At 41.5% G+C, this 18378-nt stretch overlaps 1 protein-coding gene across 2 annotated transcripts in view; it reads right to left on the reverse strand.

Annotated features, from left to right (window-relative positions):
• LOC121719565 (CMRF35-like molecule 2) overlaps positions 1 to 18378 on the reverse strand; it is a 45612-nt gene that overhangs the window by 7985 nt on the left and 19249 nt on the right. The window contains exons 1-5 of one of the 2 annotated variants that reach the window (XM_042105308.1): positions 8969 to 9193; positions 7888 to 8232; positions 7653 to 7793; positions 7336 to 7488; positions 5458 to 6232 (exon numbers count right to left, since the gene is read on the reverse strand). The exons of the other annotated variant lie outside the window; for it this stretch is intronic. Coding sequence (XP_041961242.1) covers positions 6168 to 6232; positions 7336 to 7488; positions 7653 to 7793; positions 7888 to 8232; positions 8969 to 9011 — 747 coding nt within the window. The 5' untranslated portion in view covers positions 9012 to 9193 and the 3' untranslated portion in view covers positions 5458 to 6167. Of the gene's footprint in view, positions 1 to 5457; positions 6233 to 7335; positions 7489 to 7652; positions 7794 to 7887; positions 8233 to 8968; positions 9194 to 18378 lie in introns of those variants that run through there. 2 annotated transcript variants of the gene reach the window in all.

Genomic DNA, 18378 nt, shown 5'->3' on the forward strand with positions numbered 1-18378 from the left:
CTTCCTTTGACTTTTTCTAAGTTTTAAAAGAGTTCTAATCTAATGTTGCCATCTGCTGGACATTATTGGTTTGTCACTGGATGTTGCTGTGTCTCCGGCTGGTTGTGCCTTGTTCTAGGCTAAAGAGCAGAGGGGACCGGGCTTTTGCGGTGATTGCACCAAAGCTCTGGAACGAGCTGCCCCATTTTTATGCCCTGGCGTTTAACACAGTCTGATTGTCTTATGTATTTGTTTGTTTGTTTGCCTGTAAATATTGTTATCCTCACTTTTTGTTGTCTTTTTTGTTGTCTACCAAGTTGTACTAACTTGCCTGTCGAGCACTTTGGTCAGCTGTCAGGGCCGGAGTGGGGCCACTTTTCAGCCCGGGAGTTTCAGGCCCAAGACCGGCCCACTTTTTTAGTGGTGGTGGAAATTGGATATATAAGGCAACATTTCAGCTCTTACTATCCTGTAGTTTTTATTATAGGCTAATATTCCACTATTCCACAAGGATAGGTTGATAAGTTAACAAAAACAGGAAGGAAGAAATAAAGCATTTGAAATGTATCCCACAATTCCACTAAGAGGCATATTGAACTACTGTATTGTTTACATGTTTTTTTCTGCATGGGTCAGCTATCATGTTGTTGTTTGGTGATTTGCTCCTTTACTACATCCATTTCTGAGCAAACAAGCCATATAGGTTGATCATGTAGCCTACTGCTGTCATAGCCTACTGTTCTTTCTTCCATAAAATAACTTTAATTCATATGGTTAACTCTATTATCCTTTCTACTTGTCCCTATAGTCATAGTTAATTTCGGGCTCATTATTTTCAGCGGGGGACTGGCTGATCTGCTGCTCAGGCTACTTTTGTTTTTAGGCCTATAGGCTACTGCATACACAGATCAAGCTTGAGTTTTGTTATCAATATTTGCATTATATTTGCAAAAATCTATGAATAGCCATATTGGATGATACCAAAATGCTAATATTTTAATTAATTTAATATGTTACTTGCGAATAGGTTGACAATGCTACAACGTCCAGTAGGTTATTAGCCCAATTACGCCGTTATAATCATGGCTATCTCTCTTTACCAGTTGCCACTTATGTCTGTCCTCTTCAAAACAATTGGAAGCATGGCACATTTGGCAGCATTTCCCTCCAATACTTTTCATCTTTTTTACCTGGCCTTTTCAGTCCCTCATGGCATCTTTCTACCATCCATCCTCCCTGACGCTTATCACTACGGTAGGGCCGGCCCGGCTGGTAGGCCTATCTGAGAAAACTTTTTAGGAAAGATGGGCGTGTGTAGCCAACTTTAAGAGAAGATAGATTAATGTGACAAATGCCAATATTTTTCCCTCGACCGGCCCAAAAGTGAAGCGGCCCACCGGGAATTCTCCCGATTCTCCTGATTACCCACTCCGGGCTTGTCAGCTGTTGTTGTTTTTAAAGTGCTTTATAAATAAACGTGACTTGACTTGACTTGACTATCTACTTTTAAGTGCTTACATAATATCGGCCATTTGTTGGAGGAAAACACTTTGTAAAAAATGCTATATTAATGTAAATGTTTTAATGAATAAAGTTAATGTTCATGTAGACATGTGAGAAGATATGAAGATGTTATTTGAGATTTGCCTTGCTCTTGATTGTTCTGCAACACACACATACACACACACACACAAACACACACATACACCCTTCTTGAGCTAAGAACGGTAAAACTCTCATAACACACTAAAAAAAAGTGGCTTGGAAGACAGCACATCATTACATTTATTCAGGGCAGGACTGGGGCAGTAGATGGGCCCAGGTATTTTACTGTAAGCGACCCACCACGATCACTAATATGCAATCCTTGCTGTACCCTATGTTTCTAAAACGGATAGTACCGGTCCTTGATTATGATTGACTGAATCGTGTTCAATGGTGTTGGAAAATCTAACACAAACATACACCTTGACCACATTTAGTTCTGTAGCAATGTGCTACCACAATTTCTTACAAAAGTTAGAGTAGCTGTGTCTTGATGTTTCAGATAGAGGAAATATATTTCTTGGCAGAAGAATGATTATCTATGAATAAATCATTACATTTGTCGTTGCTGTGCTTTTATTTTATGAAATCTTGCCAGATATATGTAGTAACTGTTTTAGAAAAGCAATAAGCCACTCGAGTCCGTAGGTTCCACAGTTAATGGGGGTTTTGGCTGTTCTAAAATGAGTGGAATCTACGTTCCCTCAGGGCTTATTGCTTAAGTATTGAACTAAGTGCCATGGAACATTGCAAGTGATAACGTGTACTCACTCACTAACTCTCTGACTCACCAACATTGACTCACTCATTTATCGGAGCCACAATGCTGAGCACCAAATGCATTCTTGCTTTGTGTGTCTGTATTGTCCCTCCTGTGAAATGGATTTAAACTTCAGAATATCAGACTGATCTGAATAAGACAAGGGACCAATCTTAATAGGAAATGCAGGGGTGGTCTATCCAGGCTACGTTTCCCTACGTTTCCTATACGCCTCCCTGAGAGACCACACTCTCACACATACATAAATAAAAAAAAAAAAAAAAAAAAAAGTGAATTTAGAAACCGCCATAATAGTTCAGTTCAGTTTATAACAGTTCCATTTCAATGTGGGGTGACAAACAATTTTTCAGTTGCCATTAAGTAGAATGTGGTTTTCCCCGCTCGTTGTCATGGTAACTTCCAGTGTGCTAAGAGGTGTGACTCACGCCTGTAGACCACCGAAACCCCCCTGCCTGCTGCTGACGGCTCAGCTAGCTGTGGTCTACTGAAAGGTCACACTCTCAAGAAGAAGAAAGAAAAGTCCAGCTCAAAGAGGCCAGAACTGCACATGGGTAAACGCAAAACGCAATTCACACAGCCAGGTCTGTAATGTAACACTTATAGAGCAGCCTTTGCATTATTCCTGTGTGCATGGAATCATCGTTTAAATACTTATCTGGAAAAGTGTTCTAAACATGCTCTTCACAAGGGTAAAAAAATGTCGAATTAGACTGGGACAGGGTTAAAGTTATCTAAGACCTAACTATATGATGTCTATATGTACATGGTTTTTGGTTTATAGACTGTATCTAATTTCCTCACCATCGCCCTTTGGCCAGTCCCGAATTGTTGTGACAAGTTAGTTAGACAAGTTAGCTTTTATTGAACACTATGGCAGTTGAATGATTTCTCTATAGACCCTTTCAGCAATAAAAACAAAAACAATGCTTGAACGTTCTATTTGGGCCCCAATCTACTTCCTCTGCATTAAGATAACATATGGAATGTTAAAACGGAAGTCTTGTGGGGCCAACTATGATGCTGATAATGGAACTCTCTTGAAAGGGTCCACTATGATGCTGATAATGGAACTCTCTTGAAAGGGTCCACTATGATGCTGGTAATGGAACTCTCTTGAAAGGGTCCACTATGATGCTCATAATGGAACTCTCTTGAAAGGGTCCACTATGATGCTCATAATGGAACTCTCTTGAAAGGGTCCATAGTGTTTGTTACCAGGACACAGCAGTGATGGTAGTTGTATCAACCCCATCTAATGTGGGCTGCATTCCCCACTCAGGTAGGGTTGTAAATTCTAATGGTGAACTTTAAGGAATAAACTGTTTTTTTGTGGAACTACATTTATTGACATCCACAGTGAAACATTTGATCTTAAAGAGGGATAGATATCTATAGACATCTACAGGAGAGTGCAGAAACAATGTTGGGGGAACATGAAACTTGTTAGGAACCTGTGAAGATTCTAGAACCTATGGAAAACGTGACTGAAACCCATGACAATTCCAGAGTTTTCCCGATCATGGAACATAAAACATACTTTGAGAAGGCTGCCATATTTGTTGTAATGTGTGTAGCGCTCTCACATCTGGTGTGGCCAGTTCCATTGGCTAGTTGTAATTGTATCTGCATAGGCTTTGTGAACGGAACCCTTTAGTTGCGCACCCAGTGTAGCTAGTCAATACTTTTCATCAAGTCAGAAAAAGTCAGACTTATTAGTTGGGCAATGACACATCATGTTTTGATATGGTTTATATGACCTTGTTATAACATCTTTCCTACCATGCTTTTGCTACGTTGACAAATGTCTAGCTTTAAAATGTTAATACTAGCCAAAAAGACAGCAACGATTCTACAAACATATTTCAATTAATTCACCATTGATACACCCACGTATGCAGTTACAGTATAACTGCATACATACACACAGACACAGACACACACACACACACACACACGCACACACACACACACACACAAATATATATTACATTTTGGGAAACTGGGCTGTTGAGTAGATACAATTGTCATTGTCATTGGCAGTGGTGCTCAGTTGTGGTACAACATCATTGGAATATTGCATTGAGAGGGATGTAGTTTCTTCAGGCAAAATGTCATTGGAGTAGATGACGATGTCCTGCTGGGAGTTGCAGTAGGTGGGCTGGTCTGAGCCTTGAGTGACTGGCTTAACAGTGGAGTACAGTGAGGTCACAGAGGGTCGGTGAGGTGCACCTGCAAGGCAGTAGAGGCTGCTGACCGATGCCCTGGTTACAGGAACGCTGCCCAGCTCCTCAATCGTCTCGTAATCAGTGGGCTAGAGGATATTACATCACATTTAGAAGACGTTAATGGTCATCCTGACATAAAAAAATATCATTAAGATGCACTAAAGCTTATTTTTCCATTGGATAATAACAAGTGCAGCAAAAGGGTGTGACAGAGTGAGTCACTATGGTGGATCATGCGTTCTGATTGCCATACCAACGAGCCTGGCTCTTGTGGTCAAGCTACAGGTGCAGTAACCCGGAAACCGGGTTCAAGGCTGGATGGGGTCACTGCTCTCTCCCTTTGCTACTGTATCTTGTCAGAAGTAGGTTGGCTTGCGTTGAGGCCATTGGAGGCGTGTCCAATGTGTGAGCTATAGGCTAATAGGCTCAGGTATGAGCTATAAACTGATCTAACCCACTTTGAGTGAATTATGTTAAACTAGTTTAACGGTATCTGACTGGATTATCTGTTCCTACCCAAACAGTAACTTCCTATCGCTATTCTACAAGCAATAAGATCTGCTCAGAGTGTTGTTTGTCCTATTAAGAGTTTATGTGCCATATATATATTTTTTTTTTTTAAGGTAAAAACTCTTACCCTATACCCTAACTCCCATGTAGATTTTTTGATATTATGAATTAGCCACTAGATGGCAATAACTTGGCTTGGTTTTGATATCAAATGAAGCTCATATGAAATAGAGAGAGAGCGAGCGAGAGAGAGAGAGATAGAGATAGAGAAAGAGAGAGAGAGAGATAGAGAGAGAGAGAGAGAGATAGAGAAAGAGAGAGAGAGATAGAGAAAGAGAGAGAGAGAGAGATGGAGAAAGAGAGAGAGAGAAAGAGAGAGAGAGAGATAGAGAGAGAGAGAAAGAGAGAGAGAGAGAGAGATATATATAGAGAGAGAGATAGAGAGAGAGAGAGATAGAGAGAGAGAGAAAGAGAGAGAGAGAAAGAGAGAGTCTGATTCAAGCTGTACTTGCCTTTGAGACCACGTTTTTCTTTGCTCAAATAATATGCGAGTACATAATGCTATAATCTGCTAGTGACACACATTTTAGAAAAGCAAGGTTTAGTGGAATATTGGGTGTTGCAGTCTTGCTTGCAAGCAGATTCCTTCAGATGCACTGACTGGTGAAATACCAACTGTTGAAATACCTACCAATGTTGTCACACTCCTTGCTATTACTGTAATGGGAATGAGATGCCACTCTCATTGGCTTTAATGGATGTTAGGCCCAAAACACTCTCATGACTGATAAGAACATAAGAGAAACATAAGAACAACCCTTTTGAACAACACACCTGGCTGGCGGTGAACTTTTTACGCTGCCAAGATAGCAATTTTTGGACTGGTCCCTAAACACTGCGTTTCATATTGTTACAATAGATCTAAGTGACCCGTTGGGTTTGGGTTTACAGTGTGGAGCTAAAATATGTCATCTGAAGCATAAACAACCCAGCACACAACTGGTGACCACTACAATCATGTGTAACAGAGGTGGCGTCTCTGTGGTCTGTGAGCAGTGTTTCTACTTTCAGGTTTTTTATGAAACTCTCATTCTTAGCTGTGAGCAGTGTTTCTACTTTCAGGTTTTTTATGAAACTCTTGGTCTTACCTCCCCCATGTGATCGATGGTGTTAAGGCTGGATGGACCGCATGCTGTAACAGAGTAGAACAGAGGGAGGGGCCAACATGAGAGAGGTGAGATAGGGTGGGGGTGCTGTGTGTGTGTGTGTGTGTGTGTGTGTGTGTATGTGTGTGCACTCAGTGTGCATGCATGGACATATGAATTAGCAGATTCACACATAATTTAATCAGATATGTGGTTTCATAATTTGAACAGCCTGATTTTCTCTTATTTACTGAGATAGGGTGGGGGTGCTTTGTGTATGTGTGTGTGTGTGTGTTTGTACGCGTGCGTGCGCGTGTGTGTGTGTGTGTGTGTGTTTGTGCGCGTGCGTGCGTGTGTGTGTGTGCAAATGTGAATGTGTGTGTGTGTGTGTGTGTGTATGTGTGTGTGTGTGTGTGCATATATGTGTGTGCGTGCGTGCATATATGCGTGCGTGCATATATGTCTTTACTGTTCATACTGAATATCCATTATTCTGTTTTTCTTATAATATATTATGTTAATACACTGCGCCTATTATTCTTACTACTTGCATAATGTTACTGCTACTACACTGCACATATCTTTACATGCTGTAGATACTGTACATTGTTCATACTACATAATCTAATCTAATGTCCATTTCTGTGTGTCTGTGTGCAGGTGCAAATGTAAATGCGTACGTGCTTGTGTGTGCATGTATGTCCATGTGTGTGTGTCTGTGTGCATGTGCAAATGTGTGTCTGTGTGCATGTGCAAATGTGCACGTGTCTGTGTGTCTTTGTGTGTGTGAGACACACACACCTCACCACAAACGCACATACAGACACACACACCTACACACAATACACATGTGGATTGCATGTTAGCTCTCTCACCCACTAGCAGATGGAAGAAGGGAGATTGAGTCTGTGAGTCTGTGAGTAAGTGCAAGTGTTTGTGCATTTTTAACCATATCTGTGCATGCTTGTGTCTGTGTGTATGTGTGTGTGTGTGTGTGTGTGTGTGTGTATGTGCGTTTGTGTGCAGGTGTGTGCATGTGTGTATGTGTGTGTGCAGGTGTGTGTGTGTGTGTGCGTGTGCAGGTGTGTGCATGCTTGTGTCTCTCTGTGTGTGTGTGTGTGTGTGTGTGTGTGTGTGTGTGTGTGTGTACCTGCTGTCTGCTTCTTCCTCCTCCTCTGTCTGTAGTAGAGGGCTGAAACTAACCCACACACCGTCATTATGACCAGCAGCACCAGCACACACAAGATCACCATGACGACAGAGTTTTCTGGAACATCCCGAGGCTCATCAGCAGTTAGCTGGTCTGTGCAAAACATTATTGGTGGACATGCTGAAAATGAGCACTAAATGTTCCTTGAATGATTCTTGCTTCCATTAATAATTATGAATTTTGTTTTACTCCAGCAGACACCTCTGTGTGAATTAATACAACAAGTCATTTTACAAAATAAAATAACATTTTCAAACCTTTAAAGGCATTATCACTAATGTTTGTCTCCAATACATGCTGAGTTTGGGAGGTGTTGGAGGTCGGAGCTGTAGATGGAGATGAGAGGGTGTGGTCCTCAGTGGAGGGTACAGGGGTCGAGTTTGGGGTGGGAGGGAGGACTGAGAGAGAGAGAGCCAGTGGGAGAATTGTAAAATAATGCCTGACCAGGAGAAATTGATTAATCAGACATGAATATCTTAACTTGATTGTTACCTTTTTGTACCTTTAATTCCACTTCTCCAGAGAAAACATCAGCTTTTCCAAACCCTGTTTTAACTCCACACCAGTACTGCCCAGAATCCTCTGCAGTCAGCCCAGTGATGGTCACAGTGAAGACTCCAGCAGTGGTGTTGTCATGCAGAGAGAGTCTCCCATTGATTGCTTTGGTCTGACCTGCTTCAGTCTTGACTATTTTACTTTTAAGTGTTAAGTGAAGACATGACCCTTTGCAGAGGTACTTGGAGTATCCCTCATATCCTCTATCATAGGGGCATCTGATCACTGCTGATTTACCTACATCTCCAGTCATCTGGATCACAGACTCCACAGGATGGACACCTACGCATGCACACACGCACACACACACACAGAAGGTCATCATCATTACTCATTTGAACTTCCATTCATTTCATAAAGGATGGACAGCAGCATTGTGTAAAGTAGTAAGAGGGAGAGAAACACTGTTATAAATGAGGAGGCCAATCATTAAAGGAGAAATCCTGCGATTTTTCACATATACTATATCTCCGTTTCTCGAGGTCACCGAGTACTGTCGGTGCAAAAAAATACCCGAAAACAATCGTTTGCTGCAGCCAGCAGCTTAAGCAGCCAGGCCTTGACAGTGCTAGACTCTGGGGGCATGTTTCGTGAGCCCCCATGTTCAGGCATCTATATTGATACACTCAGGGGTATGTGCCCCGAGAGTGTAGGATTCGGCAGATTTCTCCTTTCAGTAGTACAACAGATGCAGGGGTCAAATATGATCTAGCGATTTTCAAAATGAAAATGCACTATTGTGTGAGAGAGAGAGAGGATGTGACAGAGAGAGAGGATGTACAGAGGGTTTCTGTATTCAAGGTTCAAGGTTAATTTATTAGGCCTCAGAAGGGAGAAATTAATTGTCTTAAAGGCAACCCCAGTCACAATACCAAAAAATATCCCAGGGCACGTATGAAAGACATAGAGAAATAAAAATAAATCGTGAATTGTTACATTCCCATCTCATATTTCTGACTCTCATGTCAGTAGTTAAGTGTTGCAGTGGGGTCTGTATGATGTCATTAAAGTAACTCACCAGCAAGCAGGCAGAATAATATTATCATGAAAGGTGTCTCCATATCTTCCCCTGGTGTGGAACAAGAAGGCAGTAACTTTTGGCTTTTTAAAGTCACTGAAAGAAATGTTTTCCTTTAGGAAGTCTGTTCCCCTCCATTTTTATCTATTTATCTACTCTATCTATCTATCTATCTATCTTACTCCTCCTCTGCATTAGGTTTCTGTTTGAGTCTAGTGGACTTTTAAAGTGTGACTGGTCCTGTTAAGACCACAGTTACAGTAAGACACCTCCTATTTCCTCTCTTAACCACAGACCCCAACTTGCTTTGGTCACTTTTAGAGACTTCTCACAAATTCAAGAACACGTTCTGACAAGAAACAGTGTGAAATGTGAAATGCAATCGAATAAATGTGTTTTTGTGTGTGTGTGTGTGTGTGTGTGTGTGCATATGCGTATGCATTTTTAAATCTGTTTATAGGAAACTTGCTGTTTCTTGTGTGTGTGAGTGTCTGTGTGTGTGTGTGTGTGTGTGTGTGTGTGTGTGTGTGTGTGTTTACAAATGTGCAGCAGTGTTAGTTTGCAAGTATGTGTTATCTGGTCAAAGTGAGCTCATCACACCACACCACACAGCATGAAATTAGAAATGAAAGTCACAATTAAACTGAAATTCACAGAAGGTCCTGTCAAAGGGCATTAAAATCAACCAAATAAATGGTTTTGCTGGTGGCTTTTCATTATGTTGCAGAAATTGAACATTTCACTTCTGATTTCCAGTAATGGGAAACGTTTTGCTACTCTTAGTCATGGCAACTTCCAGTGGGCTCTGCAAGGCATTCGCTTCATGCCTGTAGACCACCAACAGACGAGCCAGTGCCTGTGAACAGCTCAGCTAAAGCCTGTGGTCTATTTAAAGGTCACACTTTGCTTCCCTACTTAATAATACAAGCAGCTTTGTATTTGTCTGTTTGCATGGCTCTAAAAGGTCAGTTCATCTCAGTTCAGATAAACTGCTGACACATTAGTAGTGACTCAGCAGAAGTATGAGTGGAACATGTCCCATCCTCTCCATGGCTGACACAGATGTGCCTTCCCTGTGTGCTGACACGTTGTTGTGGTGTGGAGACTTGTGCACATCAGTGACCCCTGAGAATGATATCGTCCGCAGGGGTCATCCCCTGGCACGTATAGAGAAACCGGGCAGGTCTTGGAGTAGATGTGCCAACACCAATAGAAACAACCCTCCCCAGTGCCGGATCAGTATTACATGGGGCCCTAAACAAGAAGGGCGCTGCTAGAAAATGTGGGCCCTATGACAGACATTACCCCACCCTCCTCCCCCTCCTCCTGCTCTCTGGGGCCCCCTGTTGGGCCCCTAGAATCATCCTGTGCATATAGTTCCATACAGGGCTGTGGGGAAATACAAATAAATTGTATGTGATTGTATCACCTTCACAGCTATCAATCTATCAATGCCTGGGCTGCTTGATTTTGATACTTGCTCTACATAGCTGGTTGTGCTAGTACTGGCTGAGGCTGACTGTTCTTCACCTGTTTCTGTACTATACTTGCCAAAGATCCTGAAGACCCAGCTCTTTAGAGAACATCTACTCTCATAGCAACACTTACAACAAGTCTTACTGATCCTAGCACTCACCAGCCGTTTTAAACTGACAAGTAACTGTTAAAATACAGCACTCACCGACGCACTTATTCTTACTGTACTCTAATGTGTTTTTTTTTTTTTTTTTTTTTTTTTTTTTTTTTTTTAAACTGTCCTAAAATTGTGAGAATTGTTCTAAAACTTACTGTTTACCATGTTGTTAGTCGCTTTGGTTAAAAAGCGTCAGCCAAATGTAATGTAATGTAATGTAATGTAATGTGTACTGGACTGACTCCCTCTGATTCCCTTAATTATAATCCATGAGGCTACTTTCCATTTGGCATACGTTCAGTTGTATCTAAACCAACTAAAGCTTGACTGAAATATTGTAAAACCACTGACTTGTTTTAAAAAGATGGGTCCTTTCATGTTTTTTGCTGAAAAGCTTCTAGTTTCATCTCAAGCATCCATGTTATTATTAACACATAAAGAATTGATTTTCTTTTTTCAAAAATCTAGCCAGTCTGTTGGTGTCACGTCCTTGCCTGGCTGCTCGGTGACCACCACGCCCCCTGTTCCTAATGACCCTCCACTTCTGGTTCTCACTCCCCAGAGTACTAATTGGCATGGGCGTAGATTTAGGGTGGGACGCTAAGGACTAGTCCTAATCAATATTTTAAGATGACAAAATTGTCCCCACCAATATTTTAGCGAATTTATTTGTGCCAGCAAAACCAGTGCTCGAATTACGTGGGAGCCAGAGGGAGCCGAGCTCCCATAGAGTGAAGACTGGCTCCCATGAAAGCAACAAAGTAAAAAATCTGAGGGGGTCTCTCATATCTAAAGGTGTCTGGCATTGTAACTTAATCTTAAACAACCGCTCATTAGCACTCGCACGTCTGAAGAAGTCACCCTGCTTTGATGCGAGTGTTTTGTCTATTTACATAGGCGTTCATTGGGCTAGCCTACATGGTTTGATACGTGCTGAAGACCAGTTTGCTGTTGAACTTGCTCTTCACCTCTTCTATGTTGATTGACAAAGCCATAAATTATGGCCCATAATGCAGCCTACTTCAATGATTGTGTGAACTGATATGTAGCTATCCCCTGCATTCAGAGCTCCGGAAAGTTCCACTTCCTAGATATTTTGAACAGACCTCTCAAGTCTCACGCATTGAGCGTAAGACACACGCATTTCAATGACTTCACATGCTCACACATGGCATTTCTCACTCCGAGAAATTATTAACTTGCCCGCACAGAAATTTCTAAGGGCTATATTTTACAAACGTGTCACACAACGTTGCTGTCTGTGCGCTCATTCAGCTCAGAGAGCTGCTGTTCAGTTACTAACCTATCGGCCAATCAGAAAATTGGATTTCTCAACCAATCAGGAAATAGTTTTGTTGCCGGGCGAACTCTGAGTTTCAGTTTCATGATCTCGGCCTTCGGTGAATGCATAGCGGAGGTGGTAAACGAGGTGGAGTTGGAAGAGAACAGGATAATCAGGTAATAACTTAATTCATTTCAATCTATAGTTACTATAGTTTTCCTACTCGTTGTTTAAGAACAATATAATTTAAGTCTTATATAATTATATCCTGGCCATGGATGCATTAATCATTGCATCTTCAAAAATGTCGGGTAAAAAGCAATTAAGCATCCTCTCATTCACCCTGAGAGGAAAGCCCCCTAAAAGGTCCAGGTTAGTGGATGCTCAGAGGTGGTGAAAAGGCCCATTATGGAATTGTTAGTGCCATGTGTCAAATCTTTTCTTTTGCAAATCTGAGCAATTATAAATTATACTTTTGCCCCATTTTGAGGGCATTGCTCCTACATACTTAAGCCAATAATCAAATGCCTGCTCTCTTTTGGAAAGCTGAGGCACTGTTGGAAAACAATTAGAATAACTGTGTGATGTACTGACACAAAGTTACAAAGGCTAGATTACCCACACAGCAGTAGACTCCTAGGCGGATCCGCCTTCAAGTCGCCAAACCCGCGTGACTGTCGCATTCGTTTTGGTGCCGCACAGAGGATCAGCTCCGCCTCCAGGCGCCCGTAAATTCTACTGTCAAACAGCGGATCCTGAGTGGACCCATGTCGGATCCGCGGGCGCGGACGCGCCTTTACTGTAACGGTTGAACATGACTGTACACCAAGAACCAAGAAGAGTCATACTAGTGGATATTTTCTTTGCTGGGACACGGTTGCGCTGAACCCTCTCTAGTAAGTGATATTTATTAATATATTGCGACATTCACAATAGCTAAACATTGGCCTTTGTGGTTTTATAATCATCATGTTTATTGATTGTAATGACGTTGTTTGATATTAGGACTAACATTAACGTTAGTGCAACCAGAGACGTTTGTCATTTTGTGCAACAGGCTAAGTTAACGTTATTGTTAGCTGTGCTGCTCATATGAGTCTGTAGCCTTTCTGATTTAAAATGGGATAGCAATTTCGGCAGAATATGTTATGGTAGTGTGATTTAAAAAACACACATTGTTATTTAACATTAGTCTGGTCTTGTCTGTTTTAATGTGTCGCTGTTGTCCATATAGTGCTACTATGCTAGCGGCATATAGCTGCTAGCTAGCATGCTGCTAGGCGCAATTGCATAAGTTATTGCTAATGTCTATTAGTGCTATACATATATTGAAATCACGTTTGCGATGCAAACCTTGATTAAGGTGATACTGGCACTGGTATTTCAGTCAATGAAGTCAGTGAAGCACTCGTCTGCTATGATAGCTACCTACAACTTTAGCATGTTGACTCACTGATAATGGTTTAGCCCTAGCCTCTAGCTAGCTGTGCATTAACGTTTGCATTTTGCCAAGTTTGGTCTCATACGTAACTTTAGTGTCTATCTGCCATCTTTGTAATGAAAGCCTCGGCATTTTAATCACTGTTTAAGTCGGTTCAGACAACTATTGGCATCTGTTTGTGATTTATTATGCTAACGTAACTTAACTGTAACGTTATGGAACTTGGTCCCCATCTTCTATTTTGTTTGTTCTGCAGCGTCAACTTTTATCGGCTGGATTCTAGCATCTAACGTTACGATTGCCTCTGTTGGGTTTGCTTGATCAAGTAAGATACTTTCTGGGTTGTTAAAAAGTAATGTGAACACATTCCCGTCACACACTAACCCCTGTCATCCGATGACAAATATAGCTTATCGGCTCGCAGGTAGGCTATATCTCATATCGTAGTTAGTAGAAGTATGCATAGTAGTTTCTGGGTTTGTTTGATAGCGTTAACCTTTACAGTTTTTTTCTTCTGACCTAGTTGGAGAACAGGGAGCTTACCACTCCAGGGCCGAAGTTATCCGTAACTTCGGGGCTAACTCCCTAACACTCTATCTGAAAGTGGTTAGCAAATGAACGAGGATTTTGGTTTTATCTGCGGATTTATTTTTGCATTTTTTTTTATATGACTAGCTCCAGTCTCAACTGCACCATTTTACAACAATTGGATCTACATTTTCATATTGGAATGTTTTGTCAAGTGTAAGCTTAAACTACCGTGATCAATTTAAGTTCCCGTGCCCCCCTGGAAAGGTGTAATGCCCGTCCGTGAATTTGTGTCTGCCGCCGGGTCTGCTTGTACTATATGCATATTTGGAAATTTTGGGATTGCAATAACCATAATGATATCGTTATGTAACAGCCATCGTTTCGGGGACTCTGATGACAGTGAAGAGCCAGAAAATGGTGACTTTGCATCTCTGAGGTACCTTCCAACTCGCCTGGTATATCAGTTGAAGCCTCAAGCCCAAGCCAATTGCACTGGCAAAGTAAGTAATAATATCTTAACATTGAAATAACAAAATCATAATATTAATATTAGAGATATGGTTAACATTCTTAGTGCTAAAGACATTCCCCTCTCTTTGTATCTATTCCTCCAGCTCCACCATCTCGCCGAGTGCCAGGCAGCCGAGTCACTACCCCTCAACCTGGAGAAAACTGTTAAGGTAAAGACTGATCTCTGAAATAATATTGAATACAGTGGCCCCATCTATATTAACACAGCAGTAGTCACTCCATTTCAGATCAACAGATTGCATCTGCATTACCATCTCAGATTTTCTGCATACTTTATCCATTACTTTCAAAATCTCAGCCAAATATTTTGTCAGTTAAAACATCTGCATTCATGCAATATTGCCTGAAAAGTTCATTCATTATTATCAGATTGTATTAAAACACATTGATTTCAATGTCAATCCATTCATGGAGTTGATATAGATAGTGCATACCAAAATATTGAAACATACAAATTCATGTCCAGCATGACCAGAGATTTGTTTTTGTTTGCCATTGTTTGGCCCTGTAGCTCTCAGCCTACCATGGTTAACAGATCACAACCATTTATCTCCCTTAGCACCTCACCATGGAGCAGGACCGCAACACTCTTCACCACCTCAACTCCCTCCACCCCCACACCAGCCCTCAACGTGCAGCGAACAGAGGAGCTTTGTAAGTCATGTTTCTTTTTAAATTTAATCTCCTTAATACCTATCTCATATATTGTATTGTGTAAGCATACTTGGCTTTGGATGCTACATACCATAAACATAAACATATCTGTCTGTTTGATTACAGGTGCTGTGAGGAAAAACATGGTGACACGGTCTGCCACGGACACTGAGGTCACCAAACACGCAATCAGGTGTTTCAATCGGCGGTGGATCGGGCAACGAGGAGATGTGTTCCGCCTCCATCCACACAAATGGAGTAATAGGAGAAATAAGCATTAAACAATCTTTTTATTGAACTTCTTGTCATTCACCAGTTATTCATTTTCTGATATTTTAGCTGTGCATAGCGCAGTATTTCATTGAAGTTGTAGCCTATTAGATAAAATATTTCATGTCTGCACTGACCTAGGCCTATAAAGCACTAAATTAGGTTTTGACCACAAAATGAATGTAAAGTAGCCTAGGCAATGTAGGCTACTTAACAAAAACAGAATAGCTTATAACCTGTAACTTTCCATAAATGTCCATTTTATATTTACATTGAGTAGTGATCACGTTTGTACAGTAAATTGATGTCTTGACTTTTCTGTTAGGTTTATTGACAGTATTGTTAAGTTAAAAATACGAGGCAATGCAGATTAATCGTAGGCCTATATTGCTGTAGTAGCCTAGGCTAGGCCTAGTGATAGTTTTACTTTTATCCTATAGTTGCCTAGTTTTATCCTACAGCAAGAACAGAAGGAATTTTGAAAATGAGATAAACGGGTCCAAAATGGACCCGGGCCAGATGAGCCTTTGAGTCCGTTGCGGGTCCGCGGCGGATGTATGTATCAATTTGCGGATCCCAAACGGACCCGCGGAGGTACGGTTTTAATCGCGGATGCGGAGTGGATGCAGTGCGGAGCCACGGCGGGTCCGCGATCCGCCTTCGTAGCGGATCCGTTCCTGATAGCATCTGGACTCCGATACGGGTCCGTTTCGCGGGTCCGTTCCGGAAGCCGTCATACCGCCGCGGAGTCCTTTAGCTGTGTGGGTATTCTTTTCTTTTTCTACCGGATAACAAGCACCTTTGAACTGACCACATTTCTAGGTCTTGACTTGATATGACTTGAGTCCTAGCATTAGGTCTTGTCATGCTGTGTGCAAAAGTAGATCAATACTACTCTGAAGTTTCATGCTTGCATTTGGATTGTAGGCTACTTCAGGATCTGATATGACTACACTAAATGTGGAATAATTACAAAAAATAAAAATCTATACAATTTCTATTTCAATTCAATTGGTGTGTATAAGATGGGCTATATTTCTGCTAATACTAATATTGGATCAACTGGTAACCGACCTGGGGCTGGTGTATGCTAGCTGGTGATGCTAGTTGCGCATGTAAATCCTCACACCCCTAACCTTAAGAACGGCTCTAACCGCTGAGTTGGAAGCTTGGGCTTTTAGCTCAGTGGTTAGAGCGCTCGACGCCCATGCCGGTGTGTGTTGAGGTGGCGGGGTCAAGGGCCGTGAGCGGCTGACGAAACATGACCTCTGTTACACTGGAACATCTGAAGGCATATGAATAACAGCAACAAAAAGTTGTATTATTATTAATTAAACACCCCCATTCTTGCAACCAACCCGTCTGACCAGCCACCCCTTTAACCCTCGGACGGGGGGGGGTCTCACTCTTACCTGTCCTCAAAACTTGAGAGCCCTGTTTTGAAACACCTTTTTAGCCTGACGAGCCAGACCCATATTAAAATGTAGGGTCTGGGCACTCACCGTTAGCAGTGCTCAGTCCGAGGGGCGGGATAATCGGTTGTCTTTCAAATTCCCTCTGCACGCAATAGGACAGAGCTATGAGTCCCATGCGTTTTCCCACCAGCGGAGCTAGTTGGCTAGTTCAAACTTTTGCCATCTTAAAACAAGCTTAACTCGTGTCACACTGTTGGCCAACAGCAACATCCATCTTCTTTGTTTTCAAGTAGCAGGAAATTTAAGCCAAACCGTTGCAACTCTGCCATCAATCATTATGTTAAGCCCGCCTAATGACTCTATACACGATTTGATTGTCCTGATAGAAGTTTAATTTTTCGAGCTCACAAGCCAACGGAGAGTTGCTAGACTAGCCCTGGAAGCAAATGTAATTTGCTGCCGCTAGGGTGCGTCTAGATTTCTAGGCTAACACCTGTTAGCAATCTCTGAATATTCAATGGATACCCGACAACATCTCAGTGCAAATCCCAAAATTGGATTAATTTTCCACAATTCAACACACGAGACGACTGAACACCCAGATGTTGTTATATGTGTACATTAATAATACTAGAACATAATTTGGCTGACATGGCTTTATTAATTTCTTCCAGTTAGTGCATTTGCCCTGTGTATAAGTTAAAGACTACATTATTGTGTTTGACACTGAGGATAGCCTATCTGAGACGGTGGTCTGGTTCAAATTAGTTACATTGTGAAATTGAGAATGGCACTCAGACTAAATCGTTTAGTCTATTTCTTTGTATTGTGAATTTGGAAGGAAATATGGACTTTTACAATAAATAATATGTTGAAATTAATTAAAAGGAATTCATTTCTATAAAAAAAAACTCTCTGTTGTGTGCGTGTGTCAAGGTAAAGCCCTAGGCCTACCGTACGCATAAAAAAACACCACTTGCCCCTAGGCTATTTAATTGTATTGCCTTGTTAGGCTATGCGCAGGGTGTGCCAACTTTTTATGAGATAGAGAGACCCCCTTAAAGACAAAAAGATCATTTGAGCACTGATTTATAGTTTATATGAATTCCAAAATATGAAAAAGAAACCTATGACAACCATCACTTTCTATGTGTGTGTGTGTGCGGAGGGTCAATCAAATTATATGATTGCCACTGATGTGAATTATCTAAGAAACCAAATCAAATTTTTTAAAAATCGCAATAGTATCGAAATCGAGATTCTTCACTTGCTATTGGTATTGAAACCATAATGTTGGCATCATGACAACAGGAGTTGTGGATGTGTCCCCACCAAAGCTGAGACCAAACCTACGCATAAACCCCCAAATGTTCGCTCCCGTATCCCAGCATGCCCTGCGTGGGAGAACGCTAACACTGTCTTGTGCGCCGACGATACAGTATTTATTTGTCACGCGAACCGTTCACCAAATGGCTAACATCGTTTAAAAGCTGAGAAAAAGCTCTTTCATGTGATGTGATACTTGTGATGCCTGTATGATGAGTAGGCTACTTCGCGAGTACTTCAACTGAGAAGAATGGGAATCTGGACGCACTTACTTTCTTGCCGTGCGCTGTCACTTTTCCACTGCGTAAAATGCTACAATAATTTGCG

The sequence above is a fragment of the Alosa sapidissima genome, chromosome 9 (assembly GCF_018492685.1).
Source record: "Alosa sapidissima isolate fAloSap1 chromosome 9, fAloSap1.pri, whole genome shotgun sequence".
NCBI classification, from domain to species: Eukaryota; Metazoa; Chordata; class Actinopteri; order Clupeiformes; family Clupeidae; genus Alosa; species Alosa sapidissima.